We start from the raw sequence: 27,433 nt of genomic DNA, 5'->3' as shown, positions 1-27,433 counted from the left end.
TCACTGTCACTGTCACTGTCACTGTCATTGTCTCTGCCTCTGTCACTGCACTGCCACTGCCACTGCCACTATCACTGTCACTGCACTGTCACTGTCATTGCACTGCCATTGTCACTGTCACTGCCATTGTCACTATCACTGCCACTGTCACTGCCACTGTCACTGTCACTGCACTGTCACTGTCATTGCACTGTCACTGCCACTGTCATTGTCACTATCACTGTCACTGCCACTGTCACTGCCACTGCTGCTGTCACTGCCGCTGTCACCGCACTGCCACTGCCACGGTCCCCATGTCCCCAGGCGGACACTCACCCGCCACCAGCGGCGCGTGGGTGACCGAGGGCTCGAGGATGATGACGGGCTGCAGCCGCGGGGACAGGGGGCTGCCGGGCTCGCGCTGCTCCAGGCCGGCCGGGATGAAGACGGGCGGGTGCGCGCCCGGCAGCACCGGCCCGTTGAGCACCGGCACCCGGTGAGCCAGGCCGGGCAGCGCCCGGCGCTCCGCATCGGCCTGCAGGGACAGGGACCGGTGGGATGGGACGGGACAGGGGTGGGACAGGGACGGGACAGGGGTGGGACAGGGATGGGATGGGATGGGATGGGACAGGGACAGGGACAGGGATGGGGCAGGGATGGGATTGGGGTGGGACAGGGGTTGGGCAGGGACAGGGATGGGGCAGGGACAGGGATGGGGATGGGACAGGGACAGGGTGGGGTGGGACAGGGATGGGACAGAGACAGGGATGGGACAGGGATGGGATGGGACAGGGACAGGGACAGGGACAGGGCATGGCAGGGAGGGACAGATATGGGGACAAGCACGGGGACAGGGACAGGGATGGGGCACATACAGGGACAGGCACGGGACAAGGATGGGGACAGGCATGGGGACAGGAACAGGGACAGGAACGGGACAGGGATAGGGACAGGCACAGGGACAGGGACAGGGACAGGGCAGGGACAGGGACGGGCTCGGGGACAGGGACAGTCACAGGAACACAGCACCGTGAGGGCACAGGACTGTCCCCACCATGCCCGAGGGCAGCACCGGGAGCCCCAAACCCCAAGGAGGAGCCCCAGTGCTGGGGCCCAGCCCGGGCACCTACCCTGGCGCCGGTGGTGGGGGACAGGGACAGGGACAGGGACAGGGACAGGGACAGGGACAGGGACAGGGACAGGGACAGGGACAGGGACAGGGACAGGGACAGGGACAGGGACAGGGACAGGGACAGGGCATGGCAGGGAGGGACAGATACGGGGACAAGCACGGGGACAGGGACAGGGATGGGGCACAGACAGGGACAGGGACGGGACAGGGATGGGGACAGGCATGGGGACAGGAACAGGGACAGGAATGGGACAGGGATAGGGACAGGCACAGGGACAGGGACAGGGACAGGGACAGGGCAGGGACAGGGACAGGCTCGGGGACAGGGACAGTCACAGGAAAACAGCACCGGGAGGGCACAGGACTGTCCCCACCATGCCCGAGGGCAGCACCGGGAGCCCCAAACCCCAAGGGGGAGCCCCAGTGCTGGGGCCCAGCCCGGGCACCTACCCTGGCGCCGGTGGTGGCCGGCAGCCCCAGGGTGATGGCCGGCAGGGAGGCCGCGCTCTGCAGGGCAAACTGCGCCAGGGAGCTCTCCTGCAGCAGCAGCCGCTGCGCCAGCGGCGCCTGCGGCAAACGGCAGCCATCAGAGCCCTGCTCCCAGCCAGGGACCAGGGCTGGGGACACGGGGACAGCCCTGGGGACACCCACGGGACACGGCAGCGCTGGCAGAGGGGAAATGCACCCTGAAGGAGGGTGGGTGTGGGGGGAGTGCTGGGCTGGGGAGAGCATCCTGGAGCAGGGAGTTCCAGGGCATCCCTGGGCATCCCTGGGCATCTCAGAGCATCCCTGGGCATCCCTGGGCATCTCAGAGCATCCCAGGGCACCCCTGGGCATCTCAGAGCATCCCAGGGCACTCCAGGGCATCCCTGGGCATCTCAGAGCATCCCTGGGCATCCCAGGGCACTCCAGGGCATCCCTGGGAATCCTGGGGCATCCCAGATCATCCCAGTGAATCTCAGAGCATCCCAGGGCACTCCAGGGCATCCCAGCTTGCAGGGAGAGGCAGCTCCAGGCAGGGGGTTCAGGGCTGGGGTCGTGGCCTCCCCCTGAGGCCCGAGGGGACACCGGGTCCCCAGAGGCACCAGGGCTCTCACCTCGTGGGCCACGCCCGGGGCGGCGGGCAGCGCGGCGTGCTCGGCGGGCAGGCTGTCGTTGGGAGAGCTGCAGCCCGACACGGGGGTGCTGCTGCTGCTGGGGGACGAGTCTGGGGGGGCACGGACACGGGGTGAGGGCACTGCCCCCCCCACCACTCCAACCTCTGCCCCCCAGCCCCTCCAGCCTCTGCCCCCCACCCTTCTGGGGCTGAATCCCCTCGGAAGGCAGCACTCCGTGGTGGGAACCCTCCACGCCAGACCCGGGGCACTTCCAGCCCTGGTGTCACTGTCCCCAAGCAGGGGTGACACAGGACCTGGAGCTGTCCCAGCCCCTGGGGAGGACACACCAAGCCCTGGGGTCACTGTCCCCAAGCAGGGGTGACACAGGACCCGGAGCTGTCCCAGCCAGCCCCGGGGTCCCCCTGAGCCCCGTCCAGGTCCCGGCCTCACCGATGGCGTCGGGCGGGCGCCTCTTCAGCGAGGGGGGCGCGCTCTCCTTGCGGGTCAGGGGGTTCTTGCGCCGGTCCAGGCACTTCCTGGGCTTGCACCGAACCTTCAGGTTGGGCTCGGACACTGCGGGGACAGGGGTCAGTCCTGGCCACAGCTGGACGGGCTCTGTGGGGCCAGTGCCAGCTCTAGCCAGGGACATTTCTGAGGCCTTGAGGGATACGGGGACATCCCTGAGACTTTGAGGGACATGGGGACATCCCTGAGACTTTGAGGGACATGGGGACATCCCTGAGGCCTTGAGGGACACAGGGACATCCCCCAGGCCTTGGGGACACGGGGACATTCCCGCGGCCGTACCTGTTTTCCGCAGTGGAAAATGCTCGGGGGTGTCGAGAGCAGCGCTGGGCACAGGGGACAGGAACGTGCTGAGCATGGCAGGGGAGGGACCCTCGGGCTCCAGGGGCTCCAGAGACCTGCGGGGAGAAGCCAGAGCCCCTTCCCAGCTGTCCCCGAGCAGGTCTGGGGCAGGGACAGGTCCTTTTGGGGACAGATCTTTACCTGTAGGGCAGGGCTGCAGCGGGGGGGTTGCTGGTCCTCTCCAGAGCCGCCTGCTGCTTCTTCAAGATGACCTCAGCCAGCTTCTGCTTCACCACCGTGCTGGCCACGGCACCTGCACGGTCACCACGGTGACCACGGTGACCCCTCGGGGCTCAGAGCCGCTCCGAAGGGTCCCTGCGGGCAGGACCCCGACCCCAGGGCTCCGCGATGGCTGGGGACCCCCGAGGGGCACAGCGGGCTCTGCTCCCACCCCGTTCCCCGTCCGTCTGTCCCACAGGAATGCTCCGTGCTCATCTGTGCCGGCATTCGGCACCTCCGAGCGCGAGTCAGTTAATTAATTAGTAATTAAGTAGGTGCGATGTGGAGCCCTGCGCGTCCCAAAATTGGGAGCGAGCCCCCGGCGGCTCCTCCAGCGCCGGCAGCAGAGGGCGCCGGGAGACCGCGGCTGGGAGGGGGCTGCACCCCAGCCCGGGGGCTGAGAACCGGGCTGGGGGACTGAGAACCCAGTCTGGGGGATACAAACCCAGCCCGGGGGCTGCAAACCCAATCTGGGGGCTGAGAACCCAGTCTGGGGGCTGCAAACCTAGCCCGGGGGTTGAGAACCAGGCTGGGGGTCTGCAAACCCAGTCTGGGGGCTGCAAACCCAGCCTGGGGGCTGAGAACCGGGCTGGGGGGCTGAGAACCAGTCTGAGGGTCTGCAAACCCAGTCTGGGGGTCTGCAAACCCAGCCTGGGGGCTGAGAACCAGGCTGGGGGGCTGAGAACCCAGTCTGGGGGCTGCGAACCCAGTCTGGGGGGTCTGCAAACCGAGTCTGGAAGCTCTCAACCCAGTCTGGTGGTCTGCAAACCCAGCCCAGGGGCTGAGGACCAGTCTGAGGGTCTGCAAACCCAGTCTGGGGGCTGTGAACCAGTCTGAGGGTCTGCAAACCCAGTCTGGGGGCTACAAACCCAGTCTGGGGGGCTGCAAACCAGTCTGGGGTCTGCAAACCCAGCCCAGGGTCCCACTGGGGTCTGTACCTGAATGGGGTCTGTAACCCACCCCGGGGGTCCCAGAGGGGTTGCAGCCCCACTCTGTGGATGCTCTCCCACCCCTTTCCCCCAGGGGAAGGCAGAGCTTGGTCTGGCTAAGGGCAGACCCCCCCGAGCCCCCTCCCCAGAGTGCCCCCGGGCACGGGCAGCCCTTACTGCGCTTGCTCTTGTCCTTGTTGAGGATCTGCCGCAGCTCCTGCTCCTGCTGGCCCGGCTCAGCCTCGCGGTGTGGGGACTCCATGGCCACCTGTGGGACAGGGACATGGGCACAGGACCCCATAACCCCCTCCCCGAGCCCACCCGAGCCCTCTGACCCCTCCCCAGCCACAGGCAAGAGGACAGAGCAGTCTGGGACAGTCCCTTGTGTCACTCAGGCTGATGGGAGCGTGTGAAGTTGTTCCACCACAACGAGCCTGACACGTTCTGGTCTCCAGGGACGCTTTGCTCTCCCCGGGGACATTGTAAAAGTCAAAACCTGTCTGTTCCCACTCGCTGCCTCCTCTCAGGGTGTTTGGGCACGTCTGCCGTGTTGCAACGTGGCAAAAAATAAAAATCTTTGTTAAGTACAAAAAGGGGGGAAAAAAATCTGTGATAGGAGGGAAATCCCAGCTGATCCATGGAAATGAGTCCTGCCCTGAGCCTGGAGCAGCCCTGGGGACAGGCAGGGGGACCTCGGTGCCTGAAGATGGTCACAGCTCCCTGGATGTGGTCACAACTCCCTTGACATGGTGACAACTCCCTGGACAGGTCACAACTCCCTGGGCATGGTCACGACTCCTTGGGCATGGTCACAGGTCCCTGGCCACTGCCACACCTCCCTGGATGTGGTCACAACTCCCTGGGAATCTTCACAACTCCCTGGGCACAATCACAGCTCCCTGGACGTGGTGACACCTCCCTGGACACTGTCACACCTCCCTGGGAATGGTCACAGCTCACTGGACATGGTCATGACTCCCCCTGCCCTGAGCCTGGAGCAGCCCTGGGGACAGGCAGGGGGACCTCGGTGCCTGAAGATGGTCACAGCTCCCTGGATGTGGTCACAGCTCCCTGGGCATGGTGACAGCTCCCTGGACACGGTGAGAACTCCCTGGGCATGGGGACAACTCCCTGGACAGTGTCACACCTCCCTGGGAATGGTCACAGCTCACTGGACATGGTCATGACTCCCTGGACATAGTGACAACTCCCTGGACAGTGTCACACCTCCCTGGGCATGGTCACCACTCCTTGGGCATGGTCACAACTCCCTGGACATGGTGACAACTCCCTGGACACTGTCACACCTCCCTGGGCATGATTACAGCTCCCTGGACATGGTCATGACTCCCTGGACATAGTGACAACTCCCTGGACAGTGTCACAACTCCTTGGACATGGTGACAACTCCCTGGACACTGTCACACCTCCCTGGACATGGTCATGACTCCCTGGACATGGGCATGACTCCCTGGACATGGGCATGACTCCCTGGACATGGGCATGACTCCCTGGACATGGGCATGACTCCCTGGACATGGGCATGACTCCCTGGACATAGTGACGACTCCCTGGACACTGTCACACCTCCCTGGGCATGATTACAGCTCCCTGGACATGGTCATGACTCCCTGGACATGGTGACAACTCCCTGGACAGTGTCACACCTCCCTGGGCATGGTCACAGCTCCCTGGACATGGTGACAACTCTCTGGGCAGGTCACAACTCCCTGGACAGTGTCACACCTCCCTGGGCATGGTCACAGCTCCCTGGACGTGTCCTCCCACCTGCCTCCCTCTGAAGCCTCCCGGAGGAGCCACCCCCGGGACTGGAGGAGCCATCCCCACCAAATCCCGCTGGATTCCTGTGCCAATGAAACCCGGCAGCGAACTCCTGCGCGGGGCAGGAGCTGCGGGTGGCACCGGAGCTCGGTGACACTCCCCAGACAAACCGAGTGAGTGCCGGTGGGTCCCGGTGCCCCCGGGGCAGAGCAGCAGGGCAGGGGCAGCCCCGGCCCGCAGGGATCCCTGCAGCACGGCTGGAGGCTCCAGCCCTGGAATTTGGCCTGGAATCGAGACACAACCCCTCCACCTGCCTCCCCTTGCGTCACAGAGCTCCCTGGGCTGGCTGGAAAGCCCTCCAGATGTTCCAGCTCAGGGAAAAGCAGGAATTCACCTGGGAATGTTATTTTGGCGTTGGGATTTCCAGCCTTTTCCTCTGAATCCCTGCCCGGAGAGGGGAACTCAAAGCCAGCCCCTGCTTCTGGGGGCAAAATTCACCTTCCAAAGTGCCCAATCCTGCCCCAAACCCCGCCAAGAGCGGGGTGTGGGCCCCCCCTACCCTGTCCCCTGCCCTGTCCCCTGCTTTGTCCCCTACCCTGACGTGCTGGTGGGCGAGCTGCTCCACTTGCTGCTGGTGCAGGCTGGCCAGGAAGAGCTGGTGCTGCAGCTGCTGCTGCTTCAGGGCCAGCAGCGCCGTGTCCTGGGGCTTGACCACGCGCTGCCCGATCCGCAGGTCCATGGGGACGGCCTGGGGCACCCGCGGGGAGGTGCACGGCGTCACGGCAGCTGTGAAAAAAAGCCCATCACTTGTTTTTTTTTTTTAAATTTTAAAAGTTGAATAGTGGTAATATAATTAGAATAATAAAGTTTGAACAATTGAGGATAGGACAATATGAGACAATAAAAACAAAGAGATACGGACGTCCGGGGGCCTTTTTCTGGGCATCACGAGCCCGAAAAAGGACCCCGGTTAACAGAGGATTAGCCCTTAAAAACAATCGCCTGTTGCATATTCATACATCTCATACATGATGCATAAATTCCATTCAAACACAGGATTCTGTCTGGTCACTGTCAACTTCTTCCTCTTAATCCTCATGCCATCTTCCTGTCTGAGCGAGGTGGGAAGAAGTTAAGTTTTCAGCCCCGATGCTCCTGGCCAGGATGAGGCCACCAAACTCAGGGCGGTTTTCCAGAGCTTGGAAACACAAAACACCCCGAGCTGGGTGCCAGGGCAGTGCGGGACGAGGGCTGGTGGCACTGGGAGGGAAACGCAGGCTCTGGGCAGGAGCCACTGTCCCCATGTGGGTGCGAGACCCCTCCTCAGCTCCAGACCCCCCTGGCAAAGCCCCTCCTGCCCCGGGAGCTGTTTGTGAGCTCCCTGTACAGCTTGGATTCATTTGGGGTTTGCTGCCGGGCCCTGGGCCAGCAGTCACAGTAAACAACCCCCTCTTCCTCCATCCAGGGGACCAAGCCCGAGGCTCCTCCCCTTCCCCCCACCCCAAAAAAGCCAAATGTAAAGTCCCACCGTGGCTCTGGGGGGTTTGTCCCTGTCCCCAACCCAGCCTGGGTCCTGCCGGTGCCCAGGGGACCCTCAGAAGCCACCAGCACCAGGAGACGTGGCTGGGACCAGGATCACAGTTTGGGACCGGGATCACAATTTGGGACTGGGATGGAAAATCTGGGACCGGGGTCACAGTTTGGGACTGAGATGGAAAATTTGGGACCAGGATCACAGTTTGGGACCAGGATACCCAGTTTGGGACCGGGATGCCCCAACCATCCCCAGCACTGCAGCTGCAGCCCGAGGATCCTCCACGGGAAGGGGAGCCTGTGACCCGGAGTCTCCCCGGGGATCCTCCATGGGAAGGGGAGCCTGTGACACGGAGTCTCCCCAGGGATCCTCCATGGGGAGGGGAGCCTGTGACACGGAGTCTCCCCAGGGATCCTCCATGGGGAGGGGAGCCTGTGACACGGAGTCTCCCCAGGGATCCTCCATGGGGAGGGGAGCCTGTGACACGGAGTCTCCCCAGGGATCCTCCATGGGGAGGGGAGCCTGTGACACGGAGTCTCCCCAGGGATCCTCCATGGGGAGGGGAGCCTGTGACACGGAGTCTCCCCGGAGTGCCCTGGGAAAGCGGCGGCCGGGCAGGGCATGAATGAGGGCTCTGTGCTCCAGCCCCGGCACAAATGCCTTACCAGCATTTTCCAGGCTGCCGGCACGGAACGGAGCAGGGAACGCAGCCGAGGGGCCACGGGCTCAGCCACGAGGTGGGACAGACACGGAGGGAGGGCCGGGACAGCCAGGGAGGGTGGGGAGCCCCACTTTGCACCTCGAAAGTCCTGAGGAGCTTTGGGACAGGGTGAAGTTTGGTGGCAGCGAGTTCCCCAGGCTGGGGGTGGCAGCGCCGGGCTGGTGTCACTCGGGACACCACCACGCCGCTCCCAGCCAGCCATCCCGGAAAAGAACAACAACAACAAAAAAAATCCAGCACAGAAATCTTTGCTTTGGCATTTCCTGATTGTTTTTAAAGAGGCAAATCAGCCGTCAACAGAGCTGGGCTTACATAAGAGGGAAATAAAGCGAGAGGCAAACAAAGCAGGGCAGGGAGGTTACTGAGGAGCAAAGCAGTGACATCCCAGCTCTGCTGTTCTGTGCAGCCCTGCCTGCACCTCTGCCTGCATCCCTGCCTGCATTCCTGTCTATCCCTGCCTGCATTCCTGCCTGCATCCCTGTTTATCCCCACCTGTATCCCTTTTTATCCGTGCCTGCACCTCCATTTATCCCTGCCTGCATCCCTGTTTATCCCCACCTGCATCCTTATTTATCCCCGCCTGCATCCCTATTTATCCCTGCCTCCATCCCTATTTATCCCTGCCTCCATCCTTGCTTATCCCTTCATGTATCCCTGTTTATCCCTGCCTGTATCCCTATTTATCCCTGTCCTCCTCCCTGTCCTCCTCCTTGCCTGTATCCCTATTTATCCCTGCCTGCATCCCTATTTATCCCATCACGTATCCCTGTCTATCCCTGTCCTCCTCCCTTCCCTCATCCCTGCCTGCCCACAGCTCGCTCTGAGGTGGAGCAGCAGTTAAATCCAGGCTGGGTTTTTTTTTTCAACAAACCATCTTCTTTTACAAAAGCTTTTCCCATCTTATGCTGATCTGCTGTGAAAGGTTCAGAGTTCAGGCGGGTTGAAGAACGCGGGTGATTAAAAACACTCCTCTCTAATAAAAGGGAAAAGGTCTTCTCCAGAGCCCTGCACAAGGAGCAGGAATGAGCTGGAGGGAGCTCGCTCAAATTAAAAACACTTAAATAAGAAACCACACCAAAGGGATCGTGTTGAAAGAACACGAAGATCACAAAGGGGGAACTGGAGAAATAGGAAATCCCGGAGCTGGGTACCTCGTTTAACCCTGCCAGGCCCCGCGGTGCTGGCTTTAATTAGGGACCAAACTCTGCTCCCCAGAACGAAAAATCACCCAACCCACCCTGCCCCAGCTTTTGGGGGGACACTGGGGACCCCCCACAGGTGCCCACACGTCCCTTTGTCCCCTACCTCCATCTCGTGTGTCCCCGAGGGGTTTCCTCGCAGGATCCCACAAAATCTCAGCGTTTGGGGCATTTTCCTCTTTCCTCTCCTTAGCACAGAGCTCCGGGGATGGGGGCTCAAGGGATGGGAGATCCAGGGGGGGGAGATCCAGGGAAAGCTGCTCCGGGGAAAGCTGCTCCAAGGAAAGAAGCTCCAGGGAAAACAGCTCCAAGGAAAGCTGCCCCAGGGAAAACAGCTCCAGGGAAAGCTGCCCCAGGGAAAGCTGCCCCAGGGAAAGCTGCCCCAGGGAAAGCTGCCCCAGGGAAAGCTGCTCCAGGGAAAGCTGCCCCAGGGAAAGCAGCTCCAGGGAAAGCTGCCCCAGGGAAAGCTGCCCCAGGGAAAGCTGCCCCAGGGAAAGCTGCCCCAGGGAAAGCTGCTCCAGGGAAAGCCCTGCACCCCCCGGCTGTCCCCACACGGAGAGAGCGCCGGCCACGTCCCGCAGGAGCCATAAGAGAGCAGATGATGCTCAGGCAAGATGTAATGTTTGGAGCAGCCGGGTGCCAAGTTCTGATAACTCTTTCTGGAGCTCATGGAGTGGGAGTTTCAGGGGCTTTACGCCTCAGCCAGATGTGGGTGGATCTCTTCCCTCCCCACCAGACAGCAAATTCCTGCTCCAAAACCAGACGAGGCTGATGCTGCTCCAAGAGAAGCCCCCTGAGAGATTTTCCACCAGGGTAAACCCAAATTTTTCTGCTCTGATTCTTGCAAACTTCCTTCTGCAGAAAGTTTCCAGAAAAAATAAAAAATTAAAAAAATGATACAGACGATGATTAAAGTCTGGCAAAGTCACCAGAGCAGCACAAAACCCTTCCCACAACCAAAGGCACGAACCAGGATTCAGCCACACACCAACCTCGCCGTGCACCTGTGAGCAGAGCAGATTTTTAGGCACTCCAAGCACAAAAATGGGAATTTTCCCTGCTGGAGCCTAGAAACGAGCTGCACATCAGGCCTGGGGAGGCAGATCAGGGCAAGATGCTTCCTCTGATTGCTCTCCCTGGTTTTTTGCAGCTCGTGACCTTTGAGTCAGACATTTAATAGCCCTCCCTGGAATTTTCTCCCCACACATGTGCACATTTCCTTTTGAAACTCATGGCTCCGGGACCCAAAAACCTCAGGGCTGGCCCAGAGTCCAGGGACAGGGAGGAAACACCTTTGGGACTTGCAGAAGCTCCCTGGATGCTGTCCCTTTTGCAGGGATGAGCTTTGAAAGCCTTCAGAGCACCCAACCCTGAATGCGCTGAGGCAAGACCCCCCCAGCAAAAGCTTTTGGGCCTAAATTTGAGATCTCAGAAACATCCAGGTACTTAACCACAGGAAATTCTGGGCACAGGCAGGACGGAGCTGCCCCACGGGTCCCACAAAATGCGGTTTGAGCGTGGGCAGCACCAGGGACAAGCGGGGATCAAAGGGCTCACTCATCTCCTGCAGCCACAGCCGGGCCAGGGCAGAGCAGGGACGGCGAGTGGCTCCATCCCCACCGCAGCCCTGGCACAGCTGGAAACCTCTGGCAGTCATTTCCTGCAGCCTCCCGCCCCCACGGGTCACCCCAGCCCATCCCAAGGAGCGGAGGAGGGAGAGGTGTCCCCAGGAAACCTCGCGGCCACCGCGGCTTCCTGAGGAGCACCGGGAACGCCGCGACCACAGGGCTCTGCTGAAGGGCAGCCAAGGCGGCCTCGTGCTCCCCAGAGCGGCACAGGCAGCCTCAAATCGCAGAAACCCACGAGATTTGCGGGAAATCCTCCTTTTCCAGAAGAGGAACATCCCCCAGAGCGCATCCCGCCCTGCCGGATCGCTCCCCTCACCTGCTCGCCCAGCCCGGCCGGGATCTGCCGGCTCCCCCCGGCTCTAGGGAGCCCCAAACATCTCCCTGGCCCTGTGGGGAGGCAAATCTGCCCCTCCTGATGCTCCAGCGGGGCCTTTCCCTGCGGCAAACACCCCGCTGCTCCACCGCACCGCGCCGCTCCTCTCCTTGAGGGGCGAGAAAAGCTCCAGCACCGCCCGGAGCGCAGGCAGGGACGGGCTGGGACACAGGCAGCACCTCCAGGCTGGCAAACCACGCGGCTCTGGCCGAGCTGGAACAGCCCAGTGCCCTCCGGCCCCATCTGCCACCCCAGGATCCCAGCGCTGCCCAAAGCTCGGCATCACCCCCTGCCCGCGGAGCCGCTCCGGGGAGAGGCTCTGGCCCCGCTCCCGGCGGGATTCACCTCCTCCATTCTCCCTGCTCTCCCGGCAGGACGATGCCCCGGGACCAGCCCGGCGCTCCCGGGAGCCGGGGGCTGGGTTTGGGCGCTCCGGTGACAGCTCCGGTGACAGCCCCGGTGACATCAGCACGGGAGGATGCGGCCGCCGCGCCAAGGGAAGCAGCGGAGAGATCAAAGGATTGCAGAACCTCTCTCTCCTCGGTTACCCAAGCGCAGGAGAACGCTCCCGACCGGTTTGGAAGGAGGGATCGGCGGCTCCTCCCGCCGCGCTGCCCTCGCCCTGCCCGGGCATCCACCGGGATGGAGCCCGGGGCATCCACCGGGAACCGGGATGGAGCCCGGGGCTGTCGGCGCAGCTCCGATTTATCCTTTCAATCGCTGCTGCAAGAGCCCAGCTTGAGTCACAACCCCCCGGGGAAGGCTCAGCGCGGCTTCGTGCTTGATCTGGAAGCGCTGAGACGAAATAAAAAAAGCTGGAATCGCTCAATACCCACTCCCGGCGAGTGGCTACTCAAGGCGACCTGCCCGTTAATTAGAGCCGCAGGTAAGGAAATCCCTTTGGCGAACGCTGGTCGAGGTCCAGGGCTGGGTTGGAGGGCAGAAAAGGAAATTTAAGAAAAAAACCCGAGGCTCAGGAGAAGCAGAAGGAGGTGGGAGAAGCACGGGCAGCCCCAGCTCCACTGGCACAAAGGAAAAAAGGCACAGACTCAATTCCCTGAGCAGCCCTTGCACTGCTCAACCTCCACCAGGCAGGGCCCAGCCGGGGCTCACCCCAAACCTGCCCCGTGCTGACCCTCGGGCGTCTGAGCAGGAGCCACCGAGGAGCTCCTCAGGGCAGACCTGGGGCCCAGCGTGAGTTATTTCTGTCACAGGAGGAAGCCACAGCATTTTCAGTTTCCTGCACAAACACACTTCGGGTGCCCTTCCCCACGGGCCCGGCGGGCTCTGCCTCCCCTGCCTGGGTGCTGGGGAAGGAGCTGGGAAAGCTCAGGGCTGGCATCAGCGAGGCTGGGAAAGGTGCAGGTGTCAAATCCTCAGTGCAGAGGAGGATGAAACCTGCCTGGATCTGAGGAGCCACACCCTGGGGACAGCGGGGACAGCAGGGACAGCCACCCTGCCACAAACCTGGCTTGGTGCTGGGGCTTGCAGGCAGCTGTGGGGAGATGCTGGGAATTCCATCCGGGATGGAGAAGCTACAGGAAAGGCAGCAGGCAGGATTTCTGGTGGGAGGAGATGCCAGGAGCACCTGGAGTCCCAAGGAGAAGCCTTGGAGGAGGCTGAGGCAGGACTGAGGGTGCAGGTGGGCGTGTGAGTGCTCCACGAGCATGGAGCAACACTGCCCTGGGGCTTCGACCCAGAAAGAGGAGCTGCTGCTGCTGCTGAACTGTCCAGAAATGGGGGGAAAGGGAAAAAGAACCAGCAGAGAAACTCCCGCTGAGCCCAGCACAGCAGCAATGACCCAGGAATCAGTGCTCATGGTGGGGCTGAGCCCTCAAACCTCTCAGGATCAGAGCTGGCATCAGCCCTGCAGAACCCCAAACACATCCAGGCCCTAAAAGCCCACCTGGCACCCAAACAACCGGGCACACGCCGGGACCCAGCCCACGGGCCCTGCTCCAGATGCTCCAGGCGCCCCTCACACCAACCGCCTGTGCCAGGCCCCCCACCCGCCTGGCACACTCACCCACGGATGGCATCGTGTCCCTGTGGATCCTCAGGGTCCCCGTGGCCACCGACGCTGTGGGAAGAGCGGCCCCGCGGCCCCGGAGCTCTCGGATCCCCGGTGCCGGGCGCGGCCGCCACCACGCCCTTGCAGTTCTCACGGGCAGATCCGAGCCCTGGCAAAGCCCTCGCTGGCAGCCGGCCTCATCAGGCTCATTAAGTGCAATTAAGCCACAGCGGGCATCCCTCCCCCCGCCCCTCTGGGGGATATTTTGCTTTTAGACAAAATAAACAGGGAGGTTTTGCGTGGGCTCGGACAGGTGCTGGCAGCAGGTGGAAACGCCGAGGTCTCCCGGGGGAGGCCACGGTGAATCAGCGTCCAGCCCCAATTCCAGCCCTCCTGCTGCTCCCAGGGGTGCCCATTCCAGCCCCCCTGGCCCGGAGGGGAGCACCAGACCCTCTCCCCTTTGCAAACAGGAACATGGAATAGGACGAGCTCTAAGGAAGCCGCCTCCCCCACTCTCGCTGGGATTTCAAAACCGCAAGGAAAAGCTTCCACGCCAACCTGAAGTGGAATTTCATCGCAGCAGCTCCTCCAGCACCACTTGGGAGCTGCTTAGAGAGCTGCTGCTCCTCCACGGCCACAGCCCAAACCTGGGAGAAGGGAGAGCACGGCGGAAAGGCCCAATCCCCTCCTCCTTCCGCGCCATCCCTGCTCCCCTGGGCACCCCGGCAGGGCCAGGCCCCACGCAGGACACACACTGGGGAGTTTTAAACCCCGCAGAACATCACCCCAAGCCCTCCCATTCCAGCCCCCCTGGCCCGGAGGGGAGCACCAGACCCTCTCCCCTTTGCAAACAGGAACATGGAATAGGACGAGCTCTAAGGAAGCCGCCTCCCCCACTCTCGCTGGGATTTCAAAACCGCAAGGAAAAGCTTCCACGCCAACCTGAAGTGGAATTTCATCGCAGCAGCTCCTCCAGCACCACTTGGGAGCTGCTTAGAGAGCTGCTGCTCCTCCACGGCCACAGCCCAAACCTGGGAGAAGGGAGAGCACGGCGGAACGGCCCAATCCCCTCCTTCCGCGCCATCCCTGCTCCCCTGGGCACCCCGGCAGGGCCAGGCCCCACGCAGGACACACACTGGGGAGCTTTAAACCCTGCAGAATGTCACCCCAAGCCCCGGGGCCCTCGCGAGGCCGCAGCCCATCCGAGATTTCCCCTCGCATGCAGAACCGGCCCCGACGCCGCCAAGGCGTCGCTCCATCGCCCTGGCAGTGCTGGACACCTCCTGTCAGCAGCGAAATCCGCGAGCTCTGGGGCTCCTGGCAGGTCACAGGGGCTGGCCCTGACCCCGTGCTGGACACCTCCTGTCAGCAGCGAAATCCGCGAGCTCTGGGGCTCCTGGCAGGTCACAGGGGCTGGCCCTGACCCCGGCGTTTGTCACAAAGCTCCGGGGAGGGGCAGGGAGGGAGTCCCGGGGAGCACACGCGGCTGACGCTGCTCGAGGAGGGGAAAACAGCCCCGCTCCATCCCCATCCGCTCTGGGACGAGGGAAAAAGCCAAAAGGGATCCTTAAAGCTTTCTGCTCCCCCATGGAAACATCAGCTGGAGCTGTCCCAGGGCGGACTGGATGCCAGCACATGTGAGAGCTGGGTTTGGACTGCTGTGGCTCTCCCAGGGTGATCCTGGCTCAGTGGGGATCCAGGTCAGACAGAGATGGGCATTTCCCAGTCTGGCTCCTGCCAGGAAGCACCAAGAGCCCCAGGAAAGGCTCTGCCACCCAGACAAACCCCCAGAGATGTCACGGCCACCTCTGAGGCAGGGCCATGCCCCGACTGAGAGCTTTGCTTCAGATATTTGGGCTTTACTGCTACTAAAGGGATTTAGCCAGAACAAATTAAGATCATTTCCCATCTTAATTAATTCTGCTTTCACTTCCTGGCACGTGGGAGCTCGGCCTCCTCCGCCACAGCGAGGAGCCTCAACTCTGCCCCACCACAACAGCAGGAGCTGTGCAAAAACGCAGGAGGGGCTTTGCAGCATTCCTTTGTCACTATCCGAGCCCTGCCCACACTGAAAACATCCCCAAAAGCCAGAACCCCCTTTGGTGGCCGTATTTCTCCGCGACAGAGCAAGATGAGGCCTTCCCCCCGCTCCTCCCGCCTCTCCTCGGTCAGAGGAGCTTCGAGGAGCAGCGATTGTGCCTCTTGCACAACAAATCCCCTGCTCTCCCCGCCCGCCCCACATCCCTTTGAGGCAGAAAGGAAGCGGGCTGGAGACATCCTTCCTGTGCCGCGGACAATGCGATGGAAATAGGCCGGGAGGAGCGGGAGCGGCCGCGGGAGCCGCGCGCGGTCCCGGCTTCCGCCCATTGTCCGGCCAGGCCCAGCCCGGGCAGCTGCAGCCCCTCACGGCAGAGCCAGCACCCCCAAAGGAGCGGCCCCAAACCCAAACTGCCCCGTCCACCTTCACCCAGGACCCCGCACAAGGCGGGGGTTTTGGATTTCCACGCGAAATCCGCCGGCTGCTCGGCCTCGGCAGCTTCGCAGCAGCACAAAACCCACCCCAAAAACCTGGCAGGGTTTTCCACTGCAGGGAAAAACCCAGGACACCCAGACCCAGCCCCGAGGGTGAAACGAAGCCCCCGGGGAGCGGGTTCCGCCCTAAATCCCTATTTTCTCCTCCAGATGGGAGGTGCACGAGTTCAGCTGCTCCAGCTCACGTCAGCAGCTGGAAAACCCTGCGAGGACCCACGCAAGCCTGGCCTGCCGAGGACGCTGCTGACGGCAGCTGAGCAGGGCAGGGTGGCAGGAGCGGAACGCTCCAAGCCACCAATCAGCCCCCAAATTTGGGGTTGCCACTCAAGTCGGTGCTGGTTTTGGTATTCGCCTCCCATTTCTGAGGGCTTTGGGAGAGCAAGTTATCACTTGCAGCCCTTCTGCACGATCAAGGTGGTGACAGAAGCTGTTTTTCTTTTAAAACACCCCAAAACCATACAGATTTTCAAGGTCTGAGGTGGTTTTAGGGCTGGGATTTCAGGAGTGGCAATACCTGAGCAGCACAGAGCTGTGGCCAGAGCCACACTTCCAGAGGGAGGGGAATGAGACGATGGATGACGCCACTTGTCCCTGCTTCTGCCACCACCCCCAGAGTCCCCCAGGGCAGGGGGACCATCCCAGCACAGCCTGGCCCCTCTTTACTGGCCCAAAAGTGGGGCCAGGTCCTCTCTGAGCTGCTGGGTCGGGGCTGCTCCGCTCCTCGAACGTTCCCAAGTGCATTTCTGCCCTGCTGATGGGTTAAAAATAGAAACCATCAGTATTATTGTCCTGCAAGCAAATATAGAAAGATCACATCCTCCCTGCTGAAAAACGACACAGCAGGGACCTCTTCGAACCCAGGCACAGAGGAGAGCTCTATTTTGGGACTGGGGAACTTGGGAAGTTTGAACAGAATCCCGAAATTTGTGATGTTGACGCACTGCAGCGTTGAACACCCATGGAAAACTCGCCTTCCCCCTCCTGTCCCGGCTTCCCTGGGGTTTTGTTCAGGCTTTCAGGCTGGAGGAGGGTGCTCAGGCTTGCACGGCACTCCCAGCGAGGAACGCGCTGCCCCAGTGCTGCCCTCGCAGATGGGAACGGCCCCGATCCAGTTTGGGAGTGGTCTTGTCACCACCGTCCCCGTCAGCGCTTCCCAGCTCCCAGGGAGGCGCTGCAGCAGGAAAACCCCATCCCTGCTCTGCTTCCCAAAGCTCCCAGCAGCTGGCACACCCCTGTTCCAAAGGCAGCTCGCAGGGCTCCCCAGAAAGGGAAGAGCCAACCCTGACCCCAGAGCAGGAGACGCCCTGAGCCTCTCCGACCCCTCCCCTGCTCTCTTCCCTCTTCCCTGCTCCCATCACCCTTCCCTGTTCCCTTTCCCTACTCCCATCCCCTTTCCCTTCTCCCATCTCTTTTCCCTGCTCCCTTTCCCTGTCCCAATCCCCTTTCCCTGCCCCAATTCCCTTTTCCTGCTCCTTTCCCTTTCCCTGTTCCCATCTGCTTTCCCTGTTCCCTTTCCCTGCCCCAATCCCCTTTCCCTTTTCCCATCTCTTTTCCCTGTTCCCATCCCCTTTCCCTGCTCCCTTTCCCTTCTCCCATCCCCTTTCCCTGCTGGCTCCGGAGGGAGGGGGAACTCAGCCTGAACCTCATTTTTTTTTTTTTTTTTTTTGGAAAAGGAAGCTTTCTACGCAATCCCGGCCTTTCCGTGAGTGTTTGTGCTCAGCGCTCCCACCCAGCTGGGACCCGGCCCCAGATCCAACCTTATTCCTCAGCAAATCCCCGGGGGAGAGGAGAGGAATGCGGCAGGGTCACATCCAGCTGGGAATCCTGGCTGCTGCAAGGGAGGGGAGAATCCAGGGCCGGGGGGGTGTCTGTCCCTGCAGCAGCGCCCTGGGGACGGCTCTGATGTGGGGGTGCAGCAAAAGGAGCCCGGATCCCAAAGCAAACCAGCTCCAAACCCCAACACCGACCCCAAAAGTGACCCCAGGGATCGTTCCCCTCCCAAACCAACGGTGCAGGAGCAGCCTGGGAGGAGCTGGGGTGCAGAGGTCACTCCACCACCCCAAACATCTCCCCCCATCCCCACCGAGGCCCCCCAGGACGGGGGGCAGGGAGTGCAGAGAGCAGAGCTGGCTGCACCCCCTCCCCTCCTCCTCAAAACAAAACACACACCCAGAAACAGAAGGGAAGCGGTCAGGAAAAACCCAGCAGTAACTCCACAACAATTCCAGGCAGCTCCATTCCCAGGAGGAGCCTGCTCTGCCCTCATCCCCCCCTCCAGCAGAGCCCCTCGGTGATCCCGGGCCAGGTGCCCCGGGCCAGCCCCCGGGGCCATTCCCTCATTTCATTCCGTGCACATCCCAGCTGGCATTTCAGCCCCCAGCCAGTGCCAGATTTCTCTCTGCTGAGCCAATGCACTTGGAAATACATGACGACTTCAGCAGATTAATTGGAAACACAGCCTGGGTGTTGCAATCCCAGGAATGACTCCAATTTCAGGAACAAATGTTTTCATAGAATCACAGAATCACAGAATATTCTGAGTGGGAAGGGACCCACAAGGATCATCCAGTCCAACCCCTGGCCCTACACAGACAGCCCAAAAATCCCACCCTGCGCATCCCGGGCAGCATTTTCCAAATGCCCCTTGAGAATTTGGCATAACTTCACCAGTTTGCTGAACATTTCCAGCTGAACTGGGACAGACTCCACTCACACCTGGGATTATTCTTTTAGTGTGGCGTGCTCCAATTAAAAACCTTCTCAAGAAGACTTAAGGCACGCCACGGAAGAAGAGGCAAGAAGAACAATTTCAGTTTGCTCTGTAAATCTCCTCTTAAAACCTCGCTGGTTTTGAGCACCCCAGGGCTCCTCTCAGCCCCTCTGCAAAACCAGACCCAAATTCTTCCCCCACAATCCTGAAAACCCACAGGACTGGGAGATAGAGGAGAGTTCCTTGGATGGAAACCACTCCTGTGCTTCCATATTTCCCACCCCTCCACAGCAAAACCTCTCCCCTTGCAGGGGTTTGAGCATCACTCAGCCCTTTCTCTGCTCATCCCTGTTTGCTGCCAACCTCTGCAGCCAGTGCAGCCCTTCAGAGGCTGAACCTGACCATTTTGGAGGTCTTTTCCCACCTTAACAATTCCACGATTCTCCCCCTGCTGCCAAGAACTGAAAAGCCCTTTCGTGGGGGGCAGCAGTGCATGGAAGCTCAGGGTGATAAGGGAAGGAGAAAAGCTGGTCTATCCACCTTCAGAGCCTGGCAGGGAGCTCTGCTTCGGCATCCTCCTGCCAGGGCTCCTGCAACCCAACAAAAAAAAAAACCTGTGTGGGATGTGGAAGGGGCTGCTGGAGGGAAAATGGGGAGCCCAGGCTCGGCTCCGAGGGCTGCACTGGCTGCAGAGGTTGGCAGCAAACAGGGATGAGCAGAGAAAGGATGAGTGATGCTGAAACCCCTGCAAGGGAGAGGTTGTGCTGTGGAGGGGTGGGAAATGTGGAAGCACAGGAGTGGTTTCCATGCAGGGAACGCTCCTCCATCATCAGCCCTCTCCCAGCCCTGGTGGGTTTTCAGGATTTTGGGTGGTGACACCAAAGGAGGGACTCTGGAGGGGCTGTGGCTGCCTCTCCAGACCCCTGTGGCTGCTGCAGACAGGGGCAGTGCCCGGGTGAATTCCTGCCTTGGCAGAGCTGGAGGGGCCTGGAGAAGGAGCGCAGCCCCTGCGAGGCCACGATCCCAGCGAGATAAAACACATTTGAATCTTCCCAGAGAAATCAGCTCCCCCAGCCTGGCTCCCGGAGCTGCACCTCCTCTCTCCCAGCTGTTTGGCTGCTCCTCTCAGCCCAGCCCTGCCAGAGCTGGAGCCCGAGCCAGGAGCAGCACAGGCTGCACAAACCCTCCCTGGAGCCCCCCCTGCCCCATCCAAGCTCAAATCCACCGACCCAGCCCCAAACCCAATTCCCTGCTCAGCCTTTGCCTCACGGAGCTCTTTTTTTTTCCTGCATGAAAGCCACAGTTCCCAGCCAGACCTTTGGGGTGGGATTCCTCCTCCCTGCCATGAAGTCAACGTAAGTCAGAGTGTTCCTGCCGTTAGTTTGGATAATCTGACAAAACAAAAACCACCAGGTTTTGTGGCGAGATGTCACTTTGGGAGCTTTGCTCATCCCAGAGATCTCTTTGGGGCGTCCCCATCCCCATGACTGAGAGATCCATGGGATCCAAAAAGATCCCAGCATGGGGATGGGAACCTCTGCCCTGAACTGGGCTGTGGGGTCAGGCTGGCTGGTCAGTGGAGAGCTCCAGCCAAGCCCCATCTCTCATTCCCAGGGTCAGGAATGTGCAAGAGCTGCCGCTGCGAGGGGATGACCGCAGAAGCCACGTGGACAGAGGGAATGTGGCGGGGTTTTGCAAGGATCTGCTCCAGCCTCCCCCTGCAAGCCAGGAGATCCAGGAGGAGCAGGGAGGACACACGGATTCGTGCAGATCCAGCACACGCCCCAGCTCCAACCAGGCTGAGCCCACAAATCCTTCTGCAAGTTTCTCTGTCCCACCCCCAGATGTGCCAGCACCCCGTCCTACACCCTGCACCCCTCCCAGGCACACCCTGCACCCTCTGGGCTCTGCTGGCACCGTGTCCCAGACACGTCTGTGTGGGGCTGGGCTGTTTGGGCTGTGCTGGGGCCGATGTCCCCCCGTGCCAGCGCCCAGCTCCCCCAGCCCAGCCCCGTCCCTGGTCCCCAGTGCGACCCAGCCCAGCCCCAGAACCTCCACCCAGCCACAGAGCCGTGACTAAAGCAGCCAGACACCCCCAGCATGCAGCTCTGACAGCAAGGTCCCACCAAGGCAAAAACAATCCAAACCCTCCCAGTTCCCTGCTCCCTTTCGGGGGTTCGTCATCCGCACTGGTAGAGGTCCACACCTCACAGCACAAACAAGGAGGCGGCCAAGGAACCCGCAGGAACGGCAACCGAGGCTCGTGGAGAGCCCTGGCCAGGGCCAGGGCCAGCTGCAGACACTTCTGCTGGGACTCCCTGTGCTGCGATTTGACACGAGCACCGATCAGATGTGGCGTCACCGGGATGGTTCATGCAGGAGGGACGAGGCCAAGGCACAAACCGCAGCTCAACCCCTGCCTCCAGCACTCCAGCTCTGCTCCAGCTGCCCAAGGAGCCGAGACCTCGAGTCTGCTCTGCCCACCAAGCAGCCTGGGCTTCACCATGGCCTCTCCCTGCCAGGCAGGGCCTCCTTTCTGCAGCTTTTTGAGCCTTTCTGCAGCTTTTTGAGCCTTTCTGACCCGGGGAGTGCAGTGCTGACACTGCATTAAGAGCATCAAAGTCACCAGTCCTCACTCCCACCCGATGTCCCATTTCCTCACTCCCGCCTGGTGCTTTTTGGCACCACCCAAAAGCACAGACTCAGCAGAGGCTCAGTCCTGCAGGGATTTTGGAGGTGTCCCAGGTGCCCTGTGTCCCTACAAGTGCTGTGTCCCTATAGTAGCTCTGTGTCCCTGCAGGTGCCCTGTGTCCCTGAGGTGCCCCATGTCCCTGAGGTGCCCCAGTTGGATGTTTGCCTTCCTGGGTGTCTCACAGCCTCATCTCCAAGGGGAAGAAGGGGTGTGTGGCTCCCGCACACACAGAGATATCTCCAGGGACCTGGGTTCTTCTTCTGCCCATCTAACATGGCCAGAGCCTCCAGAGAAATCTCCCAGCCCATCCTGTCCCAGAGCAGGTCCCTGCGGCAGGCCCAGGCCACCACAGCTCCTGGGAGGGGAACGAGCTGCTGTAACCCCAGCTGTGAGGAACCAGCCTGCTTTAGGAGCTGACCCTGGATGCCTTAACACCAGCTCCAAGGAGCCAGCCTGCTCTAGGAGCTGACCCTGGATGCTGTAACCCCAACTCCAAGGAACCAGCCTGCTTTAGGAGCTGACCCTGGATGCTGTAACCCCAGCCCTGAGGAACCAGCCTGCTTTAGGAGCTGACCCTGGATGCCATAACTCCAGTTTTGAGGAACCAGCCTGCTTTAGGAGCTGACCCTGGATGCCATAACTCCAGTTTTGAGGAACCAGCCTGCTCTAGGAGCTGACCCTGGATGCTGTAGCCCCAACTCCAAGGAACCAGCCTGCTCTAGGAGCTGACCCTGGATGCTGTAACCCCAACTCCAAGGAACCAGCCTGCTCTAGGAGCTGACCCTGGATGCTGTAACCCCAACTCCAAGGAACCAGCCTGCTTTAGGAGCTGACCCTGGATGCTGTAACCCCAGCCCTGAGGAACCAGCCTGCTTTAGGAGCTGACCCTGGATGCTGTAACCCCAGCTGTGAGGAACCAGCCTGCTCTAGGAGCTGACCCTGGATGCTGTAACCCCAACTCCAAGGAACCAGCCTGCTCTAGGAGCTGACCCTGGATGCTGTAACCCCAACTCCAAGGAACCAGCCTGCTTTAGGAGCTGACCCTGGATGCCATAACTCCAGTTTTGAGGAACCAGCTTGCTTTAGGAGCTGACCCTGGATGCTGTAACCCCAGCCCTGAGGAGCCAGCCTGCTCTAGGAGCTGACCCTGGATGTTGTAACCCCAACTCCAAGGAGCCAGCCTGCTTTAGGAGCTGACCCTGGATGCTGTAACCCCAACTCCAAGGAGCCAGCCTGCTTTAGGAGCTGACCCTCGATGCCTTAACCTCACCTCCCTTCCTCTCCTCCCCCACGGCCCCGGGCCCTTTGCTCACACGGTTCCTGCAATTCCTGGCCCTCGCCTTCGAGGCTTCCGCCACCATCTGGGCTCCATTTAGGGGAGCTGATGTTTTTCACAGGGCTGTAATCTAAACTTTGGGATTGAGTTTACATCTCGCATACCAGCGTCTCACCGCCGGGCCTGGCTCTGCACCGGGGGCCGGCGGCTGCCAGCCCTGTGCCGGCGGCTCCGGGCACCTGGGAGCGGTGCAGGGTCAGTGCAGGGATCCCAAACCGGGGATCCCAAACCAGCGATCCCAAAACACCTCTGGATCCAACCAGGCACTGCCCCTGCCAATGGGTGCGAGCTGTGAGAGCCCAACGAGCTGGGAATGAGCTCAGCCTGCCCTGGAGGCTGCGATGGGAGACAAAGCCCCACATCAGCGTTATCCAAACCCCACATCAGCGTTATCCAAACCCCACATCAGCGTTATCCATCCCAGCAGCAGGAAATTCCCCAGCCCGGGCAGCTGGAGATGCGAGCACAGGAAGGAGAAGCGATCTGGGAGCAGGGATGCGGAGAGGCAGGTCTGGCCCTGCTTGTGCTCAAAGCCCAGGGTGACACACCTGCCTCAGGGCCCAGCGAGGCTCCTGACCCAGCTCTCAGGTGACAACTGGCACCCCCAAATCCCCGCCAGCCACCCACATGCCCACGCCAGCCTTCCTCCACCCTCCTCTCCGGCTGCAAGGTGGGCAGAGCTGCAGGCAGCGTCCAGAGGCAGCCAAGGCGGCTCGATCCCAGCAATCCACGAGGCTCAGCCAAACCCAAAAAATAATGTTTTCATACTTTGACTTTTCAGGCAGGATTTAGTCATTTGTGGACACGAGGCCTTGGCAGGGCCGCGCTGCCTCCGCTCACCTACCCCGGCCCGCGGCTGTTTACGGCGGCAGAGCCTTGGGAGGAGAGGGGAGATTGGTGCTTTAATCCAGGTGAATTATCCCTGCTGGCTTTAGGAGCCTGCAGCTGGTGGGGAAGGGGAGATTCAGCATCCCTGCACAGCCAGGGACGGACCCACCGCAGGGGATGAGGCGTCACAACGCAGCCCACCCCCACAGCTCCACAAATACTGCCTGGACAAAGCCAGCAGGGCTTTTACCCCGTCCACCTAATGGCTAAAAAATGAGTTAAGGGCAGAGAAGCCGAGCCCTGGCTGGGCACACTCGTGGTAAAAGGCAGAGTGGCTGAGAGCTGCTCTGCCATAGGAGGAAAGCAGGTTCCACCCCAGCCCCGTGGGGTTGTGCAGGCTCTGTTTGCTCAGCACGGGGCACTGGGAGCTGCCAGGGGCAGGGGAAGGGGTGATGGATCCTGGGGGCTGCCAGGGTATCCCTCAGGAGCCCTCCATGCCCAGGGTCCAACATGAGCTCCAACCAACTCCTCACCTTGGTGTCAGATCCAAACTTCCCAGGCACGAGCCCAAGGCTTTATCTGCCTTTGTTCCCTCCCTCCTCCCACATTTGTTATTAAACATTTGTTATTTGTTATTAAACTACGGCCACTTATCTGCAAATCCTGCCTCTTAAACCAGCAAAGCCACACCACGGCTGCTGAGTGCCACGCTGTGTCCCACAGCCCGGGGGATGCCAGGAGCTCATCCCCACACACCCTGTCTGCCTTCAAAGCTCATCCACCACGAGGATCCCACCACGACCAGGATCCCGCCAGGATGAGGATCCCATGAGGAGGATCCCACCAGGATGAGGATCCCACCATGAGGATCCCACCACAACCAGGATCCCACAAGTACGAGGATCCCGCCACGACGTGGATCCCACCACCATGAAGATCCCACTACCATGAGGATCCCACCACAACCAGGATCCCCCCAGGATGAGGATCCCATGAGGAGGATCCCACCAGGATGAGGATCCCACCATGAAGATCCCACCATTACATGGATCCCACAACTACGAGGATCCCACCACGACGTGGATCCCACCACCATGAAGATCCCACCACCATGAGGATCCCACCACAACCAGGATCCCACCAGGATGTGGCTCCCACCACGACACTTCTGCATTTTCACCCAGCGACCAAACCACCCAAAGCATCCACGAGGCCAAAGAAGCCAAGTGGAGCAAGTCCTCCTGGGAAAGGAGCCATTCCAGAGTGGAGCAAGTCCTCCTGGGAAAGGAGCCATTCCACAGTGGAGCAAGTCCTCCTGGGAAAGGAGCCATTCCAGAGTGGAGCTTCACAACCAAGCAAGGGATGGAGCTCGGAGACAGGAAGGATTCGCTGGGGCAGCCCTGGGACCAGCAGTACAAACTCACTGAGGAGCTTTCAGTGGCAGGAGGAGCTTTCTGAGGAGCCTCCGTGCCCTCCAGGCAGTGCAGCAGAAGTTGCACAGCTGTCCCAGGACAGATAAGGCTCAAATGATTCATTCAGAGTAAATCTTTATTTGTTCTTGCTTACCCAGAGGAGCCAGCAGCTGTTAACGCTGAACTGGGCCGGCTCCCAAGCGCAGACAAAGCCCTGCAAAAATGGGTTTAAGGAGGAACTGACTGTCCAAAAAAGCAATCCTAGAAGAGGGAGTTCGAAAGAGGGAGTGCAGCGCGGCGCAGGAGGAAGAGGAAGCCAGAGAGCACCTAAAAATAAATTTTAAAAAAAGCAGCGAGGCGCAGGACAAAGGCCTGGCGCGCACGTGACCGTTCCCCACAGCGGAGGCAGGATGCGAGCTCGGAACACAACACTCCTCCCCAGCAACCCCACGTACAGAGCCCCGAGCACCTCCCAGCTCAGCCAAAGCCACCACCAGCACCTTTCCCACCCAGGATGGGCCCAGGGGCAGGATGCTGGCTGTGCCCCAAGCTGGGCACGACCCAGGCCGGGGTGGAAGTGCACCCAACGCAGCAAGGCTGGAGGCAGGCAGAAGAGCTTGAAAATGTTAAAGGAATTGAAATGAGGTCTGGAAAATGAGGTTCCTCCCAAGAAGCACCCTCAAAACCAGCCAAAGTCCTGCGGAAGCACTACCCCAGCATCCCCCCAGGCAGGGCCTTCACCGGATCTGAGCAGAGCTGGTGGGCAACTCGTGAGTTCGCTCTGAAACAGCCAGAAAATGCAGCTGACAGAGGAGCCCGTCCTGTGCCTGCTGCTGCAGCTGGCACAGACACTGTGGCTCCCCTGCCGTGCCTCCAAGGCTGCAGAACCACCCAAGATGGGACATCAGCCCCCAGTGCCCTGAGCCAGCCCTGCTGGTGGCCGTGCCCACCCACCCTCAGTGCCCTGAGCTGGCCCCGCTGGTGGCCCATCAATGCTCGGAATCCAAGCTGGCCCCACTGGTGGCCCATCAACCCTCAGTGCCCTGAGCTGGCCCCACTGGTGGCCCATCAATGCTCAGAGCCCTGAGCTGGCCCCGCTGGTGGCCCATCAATGCTCAGTGCCCTGAGCTGGCCCCGCTGGTGGCCCATCAATGCTCGGAATCCAAGCTGGCCCCACTGGTGGCCCACCAACCCTCAGTGCCCTGAGCTGGCCCCGCTGGTGGCCCATCAATGCTCAGTGCCCTGAGCTGGCCCCGCTGGTGGCCCATCAATGCTCGGAATCCAAGCTGGCCCCACTGGTGGCCCACCAACCCTCAGTGCCCTGAGCTGGCCCCACTGGTGGCCCATCAATGCTCAGAGCCCTGAGCTGGCCCCACTGGTGGCCCATCAATGCTCAGAGCCCTGAGCTGGCCCCACTGGTGGCCCATCAATGCTCAGAGCCCTGAGCTGGCCCCGCTGGTGGCCCATCAATGCTCAGTGCCCTGAGCTGGCCCCGCTGGTGGCCCACCAACCCTCAATACCTTGAGCTGGCCCCGCTGGTGGCCCACCAACCCTCAGTGCCCTGAGCTGGCCCCGCTGGTGGCCCATCAACGCTCAGTGCCCTGAGCTGGCCCCGCTGATGGCCCATCAATGCTCAGTGCCCTGAGCTGGCCCCGCTGATGGCCGTGCCCATCAGACCCTGGCAGGAGCTCCACGCCAGCCCCAGGAGCGAACCCGGCGTTGTTCCCTCTCCATGAGCATCCTGAAGGATGCTCCCTGCACGCCTTCCGCCAGCCCCACCACGGCTCACAGCCACGCAGGGAAGGAACCAACACCCAGGGACGGGAGAGGCACTCACAGGACGGGCTGAACATCACCAGCACGGTGGAGACCTCCAACCCTGAGAACATCCAGCGAGTTCCGCTCCCGGGAAGCCGCGGCTCCGCATCCCACATTCACTTCTGCTCCATCCCAGCCGATCCTCGGCGCAGCAGGGAGAGCAGCTGAGCCGCGCCGAGCCGGGTCGGGCACAGCAGCCTCTCAGAACCGACTCACGCCGTCCTGCAGCGGCTCCAGCAGGGTTTCTTGCACCCCCAGCCAGCCGCGGTCCCTCAGAGCTGCCCGGCCGGGCTGTGCCCACGCCGTCCCCTCGGAGCCAGCCCGGGCCGGCGGCAGGAGCCCTGCATGGCACTGGCTGCTGGTCCTCACGCCGCGCTCCCTGAGCTCATGACTGAGTAACGCCGGCAAGCCAAGAATAGAGACCTTGAAGTGAAACCTCCCGGGATTGGCAGCTATTTCGGGCGCGCTCAGCCGCCGGGGCTGCGTGACATAAGAGGATATAAAAGAGGAAACTCTGCACAACAACTCTCACCTCGCCGAGACGGAGCCGGCTCGCAGCAGGTAGGGCTGATGAGAGCACCCATGGGGTGAAGCCGTCGCTGTGACAACCCCTCTCCTCACAAGAGGCAGCACC

At 61.2% G+C, this 27,433-nt stretch overlaps 1 protein-coding gene across 1 annotated transcript in view; it reads right to left on the bottom strand.

The window, feature by feature from the left end:
• Positions 1-27,196, bottom strand: part of HDAC7 (histone deacetylase 7) — a 40,213-nt gene extending 13,017 nt beyond the window's left edge. The window contains exons 1-9 of the mRNA XM_041400329.1: positions 26,819-27,196; positions 6,601-6,791; positions 4,401-4,491; positions 3,217-3,328; positions 3,016-3,131; positions 2,659-2,781; positions 2,209-2,318; positions 1,562-1,678; positions 275-514 (exon numbers count right to left, since the gene is read on the bottom strand). Coding sequence (XP_041256263.1) covers positions 275-514; positions 1,562-1,678; positions 2,209-2,318; positions 2,659-2,781; positions 3,016-3,131; positions 3,217-3,328; positions 4,401-4,491; positions 6,601-6,791; positions 26,819-26,915 — 1,197 coding nt within the window. The 5' untranslated portion in view covers positions 26,916-27,196. The remainder of the gene's footprint in view (positions 1-274; positions 515-1,561; positions 1,679-2,208; positions 2,319-2,658; positions 2,782-3,015; positions 3,132-3,216; positions 3,329-4,400; positions 4,492-6,600; positions 6,792-26,818) is intronic.
• Positions 27,197-27,433: the final 237 nt, after the last annotated feature.

Source organism: Onychostruthus taczanowskii, unplaced genomic scaffold (assembly GCF_017590055.1).
Source record: "Onychostruthus taczanowskii isolate IOZ18803 unplaced genomic scaffold, ASM1759005v1 scaffold178, whole genome shotgun sequence".
Classification (NCBI taxonomy): domain Eukaryota; kingdom Metazoa; phylum Chordata; class Aves; order Passeriformes; family Passeridae; genus Onychostruthus; species Onychostruthus taczanowskii.
The sequence above is the reverse complement of the archived record's forward strand: the minus strand, read 5'-3'. Positions and strand labels throughout refer to the sequence as shown.